Source organism: Penicillium citrinum (genome assembly GCF_028827155.1).
Source record: "Penicillium citrinum strain IBT 23319 chromosome Unknown utg000001l:1.0-4955037.0:1.0-4956770.0, whole genome shotgun sequence".
NCBI lineage: Eukaryota > Fungi > Ascomycota > Eurotiomycetes > Eurotiales > Aspergillaceae > Penicillium > Penicillium citrinum.
Window position 1 is genome coordinate 1767029 of NW_026622686.1, and position 14886 is coordinate 1781914.

General features: G+C 45.8%; 6 protein-coding genes across 6 annotated transcripts; 1 reads left to right on the top strand and 5 right to left on the bottom strand.

Annotated features, from left to right (window-relative positions):
- Positions 1-129: 129 nt before the first annotated feature.
- Positions 130-1806, bottom strand: N7469_000651 (MFS transporter; the record flags this gene model as incomplete). The annotated part of the gene is made up of 4 exons (XM_056639571.1): positions 130-760; positions 843-1113; positions 1190-1575; positions 1655-1806. The coding sequence occupies 4 exons, from the start codon at positions 1804-1806 to the stop codon at positions 130-132; spliced, it is 1440 nt and encodes a 479-aa protein (XP_056505328.1).
- A 423-nt stretch (positions 1807-2229) lies between these two features.
- Positions 2230-4044, bottom strand: N7469_000652 (putative MFS transporter; the record flags this gene model as incomplete). Its single annotated transcript, XM_056639572.1, has 6 exons — positions 2230-2389; positions 2449-2916; positions 2969-3383; positions 3437-3722; positions 3790-3827; positions 3879-4044. The coding sequence occupies 6 exons, from the start codon at positions 4042-4044 to the stop codon at positions 2230-2232; spliced, it is 1533 nt and encodes a 510-aa protein (XP_056505329.1).
- A 430-nt stretch (positions 4045-4474) lies between these two features.
- Positions 4475-5256, bottom strand: N7469_000653 (TNT domain-containing protein; the record flags this gene model as incomplete). The annotated part of the gene is made up of 2 exons (XM_056639573.1): positions 4475-5101; positions 5161-5256. 2 exons carry the CDS (start codon positions 5254-5256, stop codon positions 4475-4477), a joined length of 723 nt encoding a protein of 240 aa, XP_056505330.1.
- A 1924-nt stretch (positions 5257-7180) lies between these two features.
- N7469_000654 (uncharacterized protein) lies at positions 7181-9927 on the bottom strand (the record flags this gene model as incomplete). The annotated part of the gene is made up of 3 exons (XM_056639574.1): positions 7181-9198; positions 9252-9744; positions 9811-9927. The coding sequence occupies 3 exons, from the start codon at positions 9925-9927 to the stop codon at positions 7181-7183; spliced, it is 2628 nt and encodes an 875-aa protein (XP_056505331.1).
- Positions 9928-12085: 2158 nt separating this feature from the next.
- On the top strand, positions 12086-13087 carry N7469_000655 (NAD(P)-dependent alcohol dehydrogenase; the record flags this gene model as incomplete). Its single annotated transcript, XM_056639575.1, has 1 exon — positions 12086-13087. One exon carries the CDS (start codon positions 12086-12088, stop codon positions 13085-13087), a length of 1002 nt encoding a protein of 333 aa, XP_056505332.1.
- Positions 13088-13501: 414 nt separating this feature from the next.
- N7469_000656 (sugar phosphate isomerase/epimerase family protein) lies at positions 13502-14650 on the bottom strand (the record flags this gene model as incomplete). Its single annotated transcript, XM_056639576.1, has 1 exon — positions 13502-14650. The coding sequence occupies one exon, from the start codon at positions 14648-14650 to the stop codon at positions 13502-13504; it is 1149 nt and encodes a 382-aa protein (XP_056505333.1).
- Between the last annotated feature and the right edge of the window lie 236 nt (positions 14651-14886).

Sequence of the window (14886 nt, forward strand, 5' to 3'; positions counted from 1 at the left end):
GAATACCCTGGATGGAAAGATTCTTTACTATGTACTATTATAGAAGAAATTTGCTTTCTTGCATTCCTCAAACTGAGAGAGCGTCATGCTGCAACTGTTATTTATCTTTGAAGGGAAAATATCCCAAGCTTAGACCCCCTTTGTGATCATTGGACTTTTAAGTCGAATTTTATGACCATTTCGGTAGAAGTAGAAAGGGATTGGGATTAATGCAAATTCAATCAGAGCAAGCATCGTTCCAGCCCAATTTGCCCCCAAGGTGGTATACATTTTTGACCCGGCAAGGGGTAATACACCGGCAAGCCCATATCGAATGATGGAATTACCAGATAATGCTGATGCTGCATAGATTGTGTAACTTCCGGCCAAATAATTTGTAGCGTAAATGAATGTTAATCCATTACCCAGACCAAAAGGCAACCCTGCAAGGATCGGGCAAATCCAATGGACAGATGGACTTGCTGTCCATGCAAACCATATCTCTCCAATTGGAATGAGCAGGCTTCCAACGCAGACTGCGAATACAGCTGCTTCCGGAGGCGGCCTTCCTGATTGCGGGTCATTGGGGTGCAAGGAAATTATCTTTCGAATCAATGGCTCCAGCATCACAGCAATTGCAGTACCTATTCCTATGCCACAGTAACTGAGCCCTGCAAGTCCGGGTGTCCAACCGCGCATTTCCCCAAATACAATTGGGTATGCCACAAAACAAAGGAAGAGAACTGCATAGACTACTCCCACGTAAAGATTCCAAAAGACGCTGGAAACACTTGATGTTAGTATGCCATATCTTCGGGGTTTGAGATGGGATGGTGCTTTCGCATCCGTTGGGGACAAAATACCAGATAGGTTCGAGCACAATCATTCGTACTGGCCTGACGAGGTTAGTCTTCAGCCTTTGAAAGCCGCTATCTTTATGGTCGTATATGCACCACCATCTCTCATCACCGCTTTCAATTTGCAACTTTCTTGTTTTTGCTCGGAGAAGAGCAGGTGCATATGTCTCTTTCACAAGCAGCATTAAGAGCAATGAGACGCCTGTGCAGATGAGGACAAGCCAGTTTATCCATCTCCAACCAAGATACTGATATACAAAGCCGCCAATTATCGGACCTATATGAGTTGTTTATGTGAGTATTCATCATGAAGAACGGAGGACACGGTTTGCTGTTGAGCAGCGTGAGAATACCTAAGACTGGTCCATTCATCGTTCCAAGGCTCCAGCAACTCAGAGCAAGGGCACGATAGCGATCGTCAGTTACATCAGTGACACTTCCAGGAGCACTTGCAATCATCACTCCTCCGAAAAATCCCCCGAAGAATCTGCTTGTTAATACAGCTCCAATATTCTTGGCGAGAGCCACGGGCAGAATTAAGAGACCGAATAACAGAACAGATACTAAGTAAACAGGCCGTCGGCCATAGATCTCCGACAAGGATGAAAGCACAACAGAGCCAAGAGCCAGACCGAAGAGATTTGTTGTCAGCCCTAAAAGAACAACAATCTCGGATGAAATGTCAAAGGCCTCCTGCATCCCTTTTACTCCTGATGTATACATCGTTGTATATATGACCCTGCGGATTTGTTAAGTAAATAAATGTGAGCTTGAGCGACTACATAAAGAAATCAAATAGCAAAGGTGGAATTTCATACACAACTGTTGTCGAGAATGACATGGATGCCACAATGAAGCTTCTGTACCAAACAGGCCATGTCCGTGGGTTTTGTCGGTCGGAGGCTTCCCATGTTACTTCAAATTGTCGATCTCGCGTGAGAGTACGATCATCGTCATTTTGCACGATCATGATTGAATTTTTAGAATTTTCCATTTTATCAAGACATGACTTCGTTTAAAGGAGAATGGAGACTATAAAAGTCCCTGCGGGGAAAGGAAATCTCGGAATCTTAAGATTCCGTTCGGCCAACGAGAGAGTCTCGATGGATAATTTTTCTAGTTATATGTGATATTCGAAGTTTTTTTTTCCTTTTCTACTATCATTCGCCTGGTGTGTATTATTTTGGTCAGTCGAGACTGAGGATGTATCTATTATGAAACGACTTAGAAGATAAGAATCGAGTCATGCATCGAGTTGATCCAAGACATATATGTCTCTTTCGAAATTCCAGCTGCAAAAGGCATTGGATCATAGGTGGGAACAGAAGCTGAAAATTTCAAGAGACCTGCCCAGGAACCATACTGAATGGAGTCCGACCTTCAGAAACAGACGCTAAAGAGCATATGTGAAGAAAGGGTTCTGTCCATCAGTAAGATCATCGAAAGCAATCTTATCACGTTGCACTTCGTCCAACTCCAACAGAGCCCGCTTTCGATTTTCCCTCCATAGAATTACGTATAGCACAACAGCTGCAGCTATCGTTATGCAATAACTGTTGCAATGTTAGATATGCAAAATCCCGTAGATATCGGCAATGTATGTATAACGCACCAGATGATCAGACCCTCCCATAATTCAGGGTAATGCTGAGACTTGGTATTACTCTTGACCAGTTGCGGGCCAATAATGTTGCCTACAGTGTATGCAACGAAGGTGCTACTAGCCATGATAGACTTTTTCGTTGCACCAGCAACATTGCTAGCACCGATCGTAATAATAAGACTTACCACGGGACCAAAAAACCCCGTTAATGCATATCCCACGACTGGAGTTGCAGGCTGATATCCCCAGTCTGATTTCCAGATCATAACGCAGCCAGCAATCACTGGAAGACAACAAGCAATGAGCATGGGAATGCGCGTGTTTGGCACCACAGTTGGGACATAGCCGCAGAGCGGAATAAAAATGATACACACGGCCCCAACTGGAAACTGAAATAAAATGGAGTCTAGAGTATTGTATCCAAATGTTGAGACGATCAGAGGACCAAATCCAGATATGGCACCATTTATTGTGTAGCTGAGAGTCCATTAGAAGAGACAAATATATAACAAGAGGGTCGATGACTTACGCAGCGGCCATCATGATGGCAACTAAGTATAGTTTCGCATCAGTGGCTGCTTCTTTCACGTGGCTCATCTTGATCTGGTGGCATCGGACACCAGTTTGGCCTTTCCGTAGACGCTCTACAGCCACCTTACGTTCTTCAGCAGTCAGGAACCAAGCTGAGACAGGAGAATTTGGCATAGTACAGCACCAAAGACCAAACAGAAAGGTCAATCCGCCAGCAAGAATGTAGATGTACTGCCATCGTGCCAATGACCCCGACGTAATCTGGCCAAACCCGTAGTTCAGAGCGCCACCAATTATGGTAAACCATCCAACGCCAGAAAACCACCAGGCCTGTCGTAGAGCTTGCTCTTTTTGGGTATAATAGCTACTGACAATAGTCATGAAAGCAGTTGGAATGACACTTTCGATGACACCTATAGGCCGTAAGTACAAATTCCTTCTCGCATACTCCAGAAAAGAGACCCACCAAGGAAGAATCGTTGGACAAACAGGCCTTGCCAACTTGTCACCCCCGCAGTCGCCGCACAGGTAATAGCCCAGACCAGCACGACTGGCCCAAGAACATAACGAGTATGGAAGCGTTGGAGAATAAGAGTCATCGGATAGAGGCCTGCCAACATCCCAAAGTAGAATATAGAAGTGGCCCAGCTTAGACGCGAGGTGTCTACCGATGGAGGAGATGTTGAATTGTCAACAACTTGCAACTCTAGATCTGTGGTCATTCCGAACAGAGTCGCACTCCCTAAGATAGCCTAAATTGGTATTCATTAGTACTGAGTCGGAGTTCAATCTCTCAAGGTTATCATGTATTTATCTCACTTTGTCATAGTAAACTATGCCATATCCTGATGTGATCTCTCTTGTTAGCAGCTAGATTTATCAATTGAAGAAAAGAATGGTCCTCGTACCGATTAGCATCGCTGGCATGAAATATAAATCAATTTTTCGCAGTACTCTTTTAGCAATGACTGGGTCGACCTCTATCGCCACATCGCTGACCACTGCTAAGGCAGCATCCTTCTCAGTATCCTGTGCTCGCGTGCTGGCACTACTCAAACCACTAATCTCCATCATCTTGGGGAAAATTGAGATCTTCTCAGGACGGAAGAATCTTCAATATTTCTCCTTTAATAACCTCTTCAAATCAACCAAGCGCCAAATAGACTTTTCTTAGGGCGAGCTTCCCAATCTGGCTGTCCGATATCGCGATTTTCACCGCTTGCAGAATGTCCGGCAGAATTGACTCCGTAGCGAGAATTGGCCAAAGGCGGAAGAATTCAAACTGAAAGACCGAAAAAAGAAGAGTAACTATAGTAAAAATGTATATCACTTTCCAATTGACATTCGAGTAGGGACTGTTAGTTGTGAACGCAAAAATTCCGTTTATCTTGGTTATCGAGCCGAATGCTAGCTTGTAGGCCGACGACTTTCAATACTATTTCTGTGAGAGGCTAAATACGCTATTGACATTTATGCTAGCTCAGTACTCATGGCTATAAGTAAATTAATTTGACGGACCAGATGTGTACCCGTCAGAATATTCGACTGCCTCGTCATATTCCTCCGGCTGGAGCCTCCTCAAATATCCCCCTTCCAGCAAGCCCATGACATTGGTATAGGTAACAAACTGAGTTCCCATACCGGGCTGCTCAAACCAAGGGGCAATAGGGCCCAATCCAACAACAAAGCTTTTCGTCACTTGATAAACATGATAATTGAAAGGATAGTCACCGTCGTAAGTGATAAGATTGCTTGGGGGCAGTGAGCGTTGGATATATGGCGCACCCAGCGGCGCCAAGAAGGATCCATATTCAGACCCGAAACGATCAACTTTTTGCCCAACAGGTAGAGTTGCATTGCCTATGATTGCATCCCCTTTTGTGTTCTCGACATAGCCGTTGGATGGGGGGTACTCGTATGAATCATTAGCATCGGGTGAACCGGCCCATTTTGTGAGGAATTCCGCTGGGCAGAGCGCGCCAAATCGTGCGTAGGTGCGAAGTTGGTTGTTCAATGGGAATTTCTTCGGTACATTGATAGGCCCCAGTCGAGGATCTCCACAAACGTAGGTTTTATTTTGAGACGTGATTCCAGCACAGGGATCTGGGTAGCAGTGAGATGGAAATTGAAACTGTGATTGAACTCTGATTAACTTACAGCCCAATGAAAGAAATATGAGAGAAGTTTTACCTGAGTATCATTGGCATTTCTGGTCTCCCGGGCATGAGGGATGGCCATAGCAGGGAGGGCGAGAGCCAGGATGGCGCTGAGTGTGAAGAATTGCATGGTCCCAGTACTAGTCCTGACACGGAGTATATAGGAGAGCAGCCCTGGGTTTGAAGGGACTGGCCTTGTCAATTGATTTGCACAAGCGTTGCTTAAGACCGTCAAAATGTATTAAGGCTCTCCTTGTTTATATAGTACTCACCACGCTTTCAACTGCACGGCTGGAAATCACTTGGCATCTCACTAGTAAGACTATCATGCATTCAGGTCGCTTGGCACGAGCTCGGATCGAAGATCGAGTTCGTACATGGTGGAGATTTTTTGGCTATACCAAAATGCAATAGGACAGGTACGAAGCTGAATACAAACCTGTGGGCTAGGATCGTCTTAAAAAATTCTACATTACATTAAATAGTAGCGGGTCAAGATCGTCAAGCGGCACAAGGGATCGTCGCATATTTCTCCCTCTGAAGAACTCTGGCGACCGCAAGTGGGGAGGCGCAGCTGAAGGCTTACAAAAGAAATTGAAAAAAAGTCCACTCATGCAGTCATGCTGTGCTGAAGGGCATTTTCACTTTCTGTAGACAGAGTGACACTGCTTGCAATCACTGTACTCATGAAGAGGACATGTTTCCCGACTTCTACATAGATAGTCAATTTGACGGTACTTCGTCATGTCGGTAGACTCAGCCCAGCAGTTAGGTACCCTAGAAGCCATGGCAAGTATGTACAATACCATTGCAAAGGGACGAGGGGCTAGTGCATACTATGTACGAGCTACTGCATCTATCCCATCTAGGAAATACTGATATGTGAGAAATACTACGGAGTACATAGTGCTATGAACATACTATGTACTGTAGGTAAAACTTCGCAAGAATGGCAATCCCGCCGAGTAGAAATCGGATTCAGTAGAATCGGCGACATTAGCGATCAAATAGTGCCATTGCTTTTTTTTTCTTTTGAATTGCACTTACAGGTCGAGACCCGTACCCCAGAAAATACATTCAATGATGTTCAAGAAAGTGTTGGTACTTATCCACGCTTTCGTCTAAGTAGCAAACTAGGTAGTTTGCGGCATATAAGTTAAGATCGCAATATTTGTGCTAGCTCATCAGAAGCTACTGGGCTGTCCCCACAACCCGCAGAAATTTTACTTCTTCAAAGTTCAAGTTGCGATATACGAGTTATTGAATGTCCAGTCGCAGAATTTACAATCCTCAAGCTGCCTTCATCTCGAATGTTCAATTCAAATAAGAGCAATCCATGAGGCATGGCTCTCGTCAACGATTCTGCGATGTCTACTAGGAGATATAGGTATTGCCAGATCTACAGAGCCTTGCCTGGGTCTTAGTTTGTGGAATACAATATGTGGAATCCTTGAGGTGTCGACACAAACGTGGAGCTCTAGATTCATTTGTCACTTTTAAATTGGGATGCAGGGAGTGTGGTGTTTAATAATGAATTTTAAGAGAGGCCGATTTCCACAAACATGTCTAGAATTCCCCGGATACCAAGCAAGACATCAAAATTCAAGGATATCCATCAAAGAAAAACGTTTCAAGGATGAAAGTGTCAAATTAGAGCACCAAATATCCTAGTACCTCCCCATAAGGGCATATTAGCCTCACAACAGCAAACTGCCAGCGAGCTTGAATACATCAACTTTGGTGTCGAACGTTGTTAAATTCGACGATACTAGATTACTATTACTAAACTATCGGCGGAATCAGTCATCACTCCCTTGATACCAAATTGTAGGGCGATTGACAAGAATGTAAGCTCCCAGGAGTGTATAATTTATGGTACACCAACATAGACGTGGAATTAGGATCTGTTTCTAGACGGGTGCCATGTTTACAATCTTTTTGTAAAACCCGCATTATCTAGCCATGCCACAGCACGTGTATGAGCATCCGAATCCACTTATTCAAACAATCTTATTCAGTGACTAAAAGTGATGGGAATATCGAGAAGTCGTCACTTAGTTCTCAGCGGGGGCATATGTAATACCGAAATTGACACTCTTGACAGTATCATAGCCCTTAGGAGAGTGTCGGTCGCCGAAGATCTTCAGAGCACGCACAACCATAGAGTAGTTACCCGGAGGGACGTAAGAGCCATTAGCCAGCTGACCGGTCCAAGAAGTAGAAGAAGGACCACTGATGCCATCGACAGTCCGAGCAACGGCGGTTGACTCGGAGATTGAGAAGATAGCGTGGCTGTTGGCTGGCTTAACACCAACGAGGAGCAAATCTGTGCCCATAGAAAGTTTAGTCTCAAAGATAGGATAGCTGGTGTTCGCGCGGTCCATTGGATCATTCACTCCAGGCAGAGTGAACTGGTGATCGGCCTGAATAGGCTCGTTATCACTACTGTCCACAATGGCGTTGCTTCCGTCAGAGGTATCTAGAATAGTGACATTACGCATATCAGTGGAGACACCCAGGTAGGGCACAGAGAAATGGTCGTTGGGTGAGGTTCCATTGAAGGTGATGTACCCGCTGTAGACAGGAATACGCTGTTCATCGATACCTCTAGGGGGAGTAGCAGTGACGATGAGCACAGCAGATTTGCCAGCACCGATGCTAAGTGTGGAGGAGCTGAAATTCAAAGAGGCCCCATTGGTCGTACGATCAGCGAAATCTCCGAGGTTATTTTCCTGTGGAATAGAACCATTTGTTGAGAGAGTGTACACGGTAGCCGCACCACGGTGACCAATGGTGTAGATATGGGGAGAGCTATCAGTGTTGTTGATCTGGATGTAGGCCGGGGCAATATGAGCAGTGTCATTGAAGGAGATACTGCTGACATTAAACATGGTGGTAGTGTGAACAAGCTTGTAAGCGTCGAGGAGACCACCGCCTTGCTGGGCAACAGATCCCAAGAAAGGCGAAGCAGTGACACCATCGTGGAAAGCGTTGGGATTGGCAGTGGTAGATAGCAGAGACTTGATTTCAGCTGGAGTCACCTTGCCTTTACCGCGGGCCTCCATCAGAAGAGCAATGCAGCCAGCAACGTAGGGGGTGGCCATCGAAGTGCCACTCTCCACGGCATAACTGCCCTCAAGAACAGGCCAAGTCGACAGCATAAACCCACCGACGCCCGAGACAGCAGTGACCGGAAGGATCTCATTGCTAGGACCCCACTGAGTGAACTCACTGATCTGGCCACCGGACTGCGTATTGGTCTCGTTGATGAAAATTGTTTTACCACATTTCTCGCTAGTCATATGCAAGGTGATATTGACACCGGACGCGGCAAGCTGAACCCATTTCTCGCCAGTCTGAGCCGAAACCATTCCAAGCCCGGTAAGACTGTCGTTTACGACAGAAAAAGCATAGGTACCCGGTTCATTGTAGTAGAACAAGATGTTCTTCGCGCCGGCCTTGACCGCGTTTGCTTGTTGCTTACTGCCACGGCAGCCACCGTAGCGGATCAAAACAATTTTGTCCTCTAAGTCGGGGTGATTGCCGGTCCAAGGCTCACAGGAGTCTCCAACGACAGATGAGTTGAGACTGCTAGGATACAGGGAATAAGAGCCGTTCTTGAAGTCGGAAGTTTCGGCTGCTTGCCAGCCAAATACGTGAGTGCCGTTGGGTGTGGAGTAGGTAGCGCCGGTCAAGAGCAAAGGGCTATACTTGTTGTTGAACGACCCGATTCCGATGCCCGCAGAGTTGTCGATACCGTTTGAGGCGAGGAACAAGCCCAAGCTTCCATCATTTCCACTAGCAATGATCGAGGGAAGACCTGCATCCGCCAGCCTCTGGACCAGCTGGCCCCAAGGCTCATCACTCCAACCCCTATAAGTTCCGAAAGAGGCAGAGATGATATCGGCCTTGTCTTCATAGGCTTTCTTGAACGCAGCACTGACAAGATCGGTGCCGAGCTTGACTTTCGGGGTACCCAAAATCTTGTAGTGACCGAGAGTGACATTGGGAGCAACGCCAGTGAAACCATAAGGATTAGGCTGGGCAGCGATAAGTCCGGAGACGTGAGTTCCTGAGGGAATTTAGCAATTGAACCACCAAAAAGTCAGATTAAGTAGAATATACCGTGCCCGCTGTGGCCCTCCCAGGGATCAGTGGTATTTTCCAAGAAATTGAAACCAAACTCGACCAAGCAGCCCTTGCCGAAGCAGCCACCAAGAGCAGGGTGCTTATAATCGACTCCGGAATCGACGACAGCCACGCGAATCCCGGTCCCCAAGTAGCCCTCGCGACGTAACTTGTCTACTCCGGTCATGACATGAGGGTAGTCATTGCTTTCGTGTCCAGCGGTGTCACGGCGGCGAAAGCTGTGAGTATCACGGCGGACAAGTGTGTCGTGGGCCACATTCGAGACTCCTCTCTCAACCTGGTGGATCTCACGAACGGGAGAGATTTTCTTGACGGTAGACCATGAGGAGATTTGCTTCACAATAGCGGCCTGGTTCTTTTCATCATCGAGTTTGAATGAAGCTCCGTGGAAAAGTGCGAAAGAAAGGTCGTGGTTCAAAGTAGCAGAGACACCATGACTGTTCAGGGTGGAGAGAAAAGAAGAAGTAGACTTTATATTAATTTATTAGCATACTACTAGGGAATCACAAGGCGTTCAATAGTTCTCTGGACTGACAGTGTGAGGATCTGCAAACTCGACGATATAGTTCTGGCTGATAGGGTCGCCATGTCCTGCCATAGCTACTGGTAGGGCTGCCAGAATGGCGCCCAACCATGACCGGAGAGGGGCCATGGTGGAACGATCAGATTAATGGTCCTGAAGTAGGAAAAGAGTGACTGAGAACGATATCAAGAAAATAAAGAAGGTCAAGAGTTGGACATGGACAAATTAAGAAAAAAATACTATGCAGTCGTCAAGATCACTCTCGCGATGGGGGCTCATGTTTTCTTTTTATACACTCCGCCCATGTGCCGAAGAAAAAATCGAGAAGAGCCGAATGAAGTTCGTCTGATTTGTGTGCTAATGGAGCCCATCGATGGGATATTGTCCCCGTATTGACTGTGATCAACGGAAATAGTCGTCGATCAGCATCTATTCAGGCTAGTGAATCGGACCCGAGGGAGTGGAACTGGCAATGATTAGCTCTTCGGAGATTAAGACCCTACCACTTCGATCTATCGTTCGATCGTTTGATTTCTCCGTAAAATCTACTGTTTCTCGGCATGGCCGGACCACAAAACCCCTGAGACCCCTGGTGAATTTATTGGTGAGTATGAAAAGCTTTCGATGAGTGCACGGGTACTCTTCAAACACTCCGAGAATGACATGGTACTCTGCTAAATAGTTTAAAGTCAGTGACAGTTCGTTCATCTCAATAGATGGTCAGTTGTACGCAGCAAAAAGAAAGGAAAAAGAAATGACTATAACACAATCTTGAAGAATTGGAGGCATCTTTGTAAAGAAGGGCCTTTATACAGTAAACTCAAGCAGGATGGAGAACTTGACTAACGCGAACCGCATTATGCTCGTGTTGTTCCACCCAAGATGGTGGCCAATCACGAAACCCGCTGTTGGAGAATGTTCTTCGATTCCAGAAATTCATGGATTTGCATGTTATGTATGGAGTATAATACCCTTATTTCATCTCTGTCGAATAGACCTACATAACCTGCTGCAAGTACACCTGACAAACTTACACAGTGCTGGCCTCTATTTCTTGCCTTTCTCGTGAAGACAGAATGGTAGTAACTTTGCTAAGAAAATTGTTGGAATAATACTATATCTCAATCATCAATGGACTCGTTGTTGGGAACATTAGGTTGGGCTTTGTTTGCATACCCTACTCCAACGCCATTTAACAGCGGAGGTGTTACCAGTAGATGACTATACTAGGTGACCCAAAATATGATCATTTACCCGGAGAGCATTTTCCAATTCGGAGAAATACTATGTATACTTAAAAGCAAAGTTTTCCATAATTTCTGTCGCATGTACTACTCTTTGATTTATATCCTCCCCATCAAGGCTCCTGTGCAGATCCACTGTCTTTGCATATTCAGGTAGGATTGCCATCTTTAGCACTACCGAGTACATACGGAACTAATTGAATTGATTGAATTGATTGAACTGATTGAACTGATTGAATTGATTGAATTGATTGAATTGATTGAATTGATTGAATTGATTGAATTGATTGAATTGATTGAATTGATTGAACTGATTGAATTGATTGAATTGATTGAATTGATTGAATTGATTGAATTGATTGAATTGATTGAATTGATTGAACTGATTGAACTGATTGAACTGATTGAACTGATTGAATTGATTGAATTGATTGAACTGATTGAATTGATTGAATTGAGTGAATTGAACTCCAATACAGGGCTGTATACTGTCTAATTTCCAATTGCACTCGCTTAGTAATTTTCACCCAGAAGCAATCCACATGAGCTCGCTGCAATTCCGGTTTCTGCTTTCGTGCGGGTCTGCTGCGTTGGGAGTATCAAATGTATGACCTCACCATTTAACACCACAATTCATCAAGTCATCTTTATCCCATACAAAGACTGCAAAAGCTCTGACAAACCCTGCTCAATTTTGTTCATAGTCTTCTACCTCACCTTTGGCTCTTTCGGCCAAATCTAGTCAATTTGCGGCGAAGTTAGACGCGATGGCTGCCAATGGTATCTGTAGCCCATTGGACTTTGAGAAGGTCTCGGGAATTGCATCACAGACTGTAACCCTCTTAACGGCCGTATGTTTTGAGGAAACCCCAAATCGAAGGAGTAGCCTTGTCGAATCCTGTTCATTGTCTCCATGGTGACGTAAAGAAGCTAGGAGCAGATAGCTGGAACGATATAAGTGGGCTGGATGTCCTCCTTTGAATGCGTAGCTAGCACGAACACTTAGAGTTATCTGCTGCTATATTCTGATTCATTCACCAACCATGCCGATCGAATTTACCGTATTCAAGGGGTCCAAAGATGGCTCCATTCGCGAGGAAAAGACCCGCCGTGATGACCTCAAACACGATGATGTCCTTGTCCGTGTGACCCACTCTGGCGTCTGTTTCACTGATGTTCATTATCGCAACTCGGACATGGCCTTGGGCCACGAAGGAACCGGTGTGGTGGAGGCAATTGGCCCAGATGTGAAGCTATTGAAGAAGGGCGACCGCGTAGGCTGGGGATACGAACATGACTGCTGTGGCCACTGCCGACAGTGCTTGACGGGCTGGGAGACTCTCTGCCCTGAGCGCAAGATGTATGCCATGGCGGACCTTGATCAGGGTTCCTTCGCTAGCCATGCAGTTTGGCGTGAAGCCTTCCTTTTCCAGATTCCCGATGGAATCGCACCTGAAGATGCTGGTCCCTTGATGTGTGGAGGCTCCACCGTATGGAATGCGCTCCACGTCGCTCAGGTCCGCCCGACTGCGCGGGTGGGAATTGTTGGTGTGGGTGGGTTAGGTCATTTGGCCATACAATTTGCAGCTAAAATGGGCTGTCAAGTCATTGTCTTCTCAGGAACCGATAGCAAGAAAGAAGAAGCTTTGAAGCTTGGTGCAACAGAGTTCTTGGCGACAAAGGGCGCAAAGGAATTGAAACTTGAGAAGCCGATTGATAATCTCATTGTCACCACGAGCAGTCAACCGGACTGGCAATTGTACCTCAATGTGATGGCCCCGAATGGTGTCATTTCTCCCTTGTCCGTGGACGCCGGCGACCTCAAGATTCCTTATATGCCGTTGTTGGTGAATGGTCTTCGAGTTCAAGGAGGAATCGTCTCTGCGCGTCAAGTTCATCGGGATATGCTCGAGTTCGCGGCTGTACATGGTATCAAGCCTGTCAAGATGACCTTCCCATTGACCTTGGAAGGTGTCAAGGATAGTCTCAAGACTTTGGAGGACGGTAAAATGCGGTATAGAGGAGTTCTTGTCGCAGGAAAATAGAGAGAAAGGCTCATGTCTAATCTGATTATCCAAGTTCACGATGTCCATTTCAGGATTAAGTGTCGTCGGAATCAGAAGCAATAGTTCCAGAAATGCACCGTTTATACTCAAGACTCCCCGACGAGAGTGAGATTAAGGAAGACAAAATCTAGAAATAGGCGGAAATGATGCATTTATATGAATTGAAGGATTGTGCAAGGATGCGAAATGGATGATGTCAAAATGAGGACCTTGATCGATAGTATCTACGTAGAATAGTACAGTATTTCCGTCTTTGAACCACGGGATAGAACAACATTCCATTGGTAGTTAATTGGGATAATCTGAGTAACTAATAATTGGAGGTGGATTTGAATGATTGGAAAATTTGAGGTTGTCTTGCGTAGAAACTCCAGTGGTATCGTCTGGTTATATTCATAACCGATGTCCATTATGTTTCAACCGTTTGGTGACAAGATCTATAGCTTCACGAGAATTCTCTAGATTCTTCCAAAAGGCAGGGAGTGTCTTTGCGATTTGGATTAGATTTTTCAATCCTTGAATTCCTCTGGCGGCATGAGATGCTGGAATTTCGTTGCCAGCCTCATTCAAAGAGTTATTAAAAACCTCAAGAGAGATAGGGCCTTGGTAACCTGTTGCCAACACAGCAGCTGTGACTAGCTCCACCGGCATATAACCACCTCGATCCTGCTCCAGTGGATAAAGTCGATGTCCTCGGGACCATGGCAGAAGAGAATGGATTGTGGGATCAGACGGTGGAGAGAAAGTTGCAGAGTTCATGAGCTCTGCGTCACCGCATTGATAGAAAAAGATTCGATCTCCGGGTACAGTCAGGGCGAGTGATGTAAGTGAGTCAGTCAGGATTTGTAGAGACTGTTGTAAGCTGGAATAAATTCGTCCATGCCCTTCCTGGTTGTAAGGGTCTGCAAATTCAACTGCTAGGATGTTGAATGCATCTAGAATCAAGCCCACATTAGGGCGATTGGCAAATCTCACGACTTCCCATGAAGAAGACCAGGTGTTTCTAGTTGCCCATGATAGTCCCTCATATCCAATTTTCAGCATCTGGCCACCGTCTGCTTTTGCATAGGCAGCTGCCATGTCACCGAGTTCAGCCAGATCACGGGCCACGGTTTTCAAATCCGAAGTGACCCCAGAGTCGGTACGAATATTGGCACACATGAATACAAGGTCCGTATCAAAGGCTCGCATGAAGGGAAATCGCTTGGCGACCAGATTTAATGTTTCTTGACGTTCGACTGGATCTTTGATTCCTTCGATTTGACGGAGTGGCTGAGTGCAGGCGATTCTCATGCCTAGCGATTTGACAAGATCCCCGAGTTTACGAGCCACTTGTAGATTCTGAGGAGTGGCCTCCCATAACTGATCCCCGGGCAAGCCATGCTCTTCCAGATAAGCCGCCCAACATTCATCGAAGAGGTCGATCCATTGATAGCCAGATTTGGCAGCGGCCTGAAGTCGGGGTTCAAGACGATGTCTTCTCCAATTACCAAGAGACAAGGTGGCAATGCCAAGCTGGTGCGCTTCAGACGACTTAGCCATTATTGAGTTAATCGTACGTGTAGTGGTATGAGAACAATCCTCTTTTGAGGCATGGACTGCATCTTGATTGAAATAGGAAGATGGATGATCGAATACCCGCTGAACCCGTCTTGATTGGAGACTCCACCCCATCAACCCGGGGGCTGTTGATAATCCGGGGTTTAAATTAAGTCTCCGACCATCCCCGAAATCTTTCATTCTATATTGCAGGATGAACAGAGAGAGTGTGTCAAAAC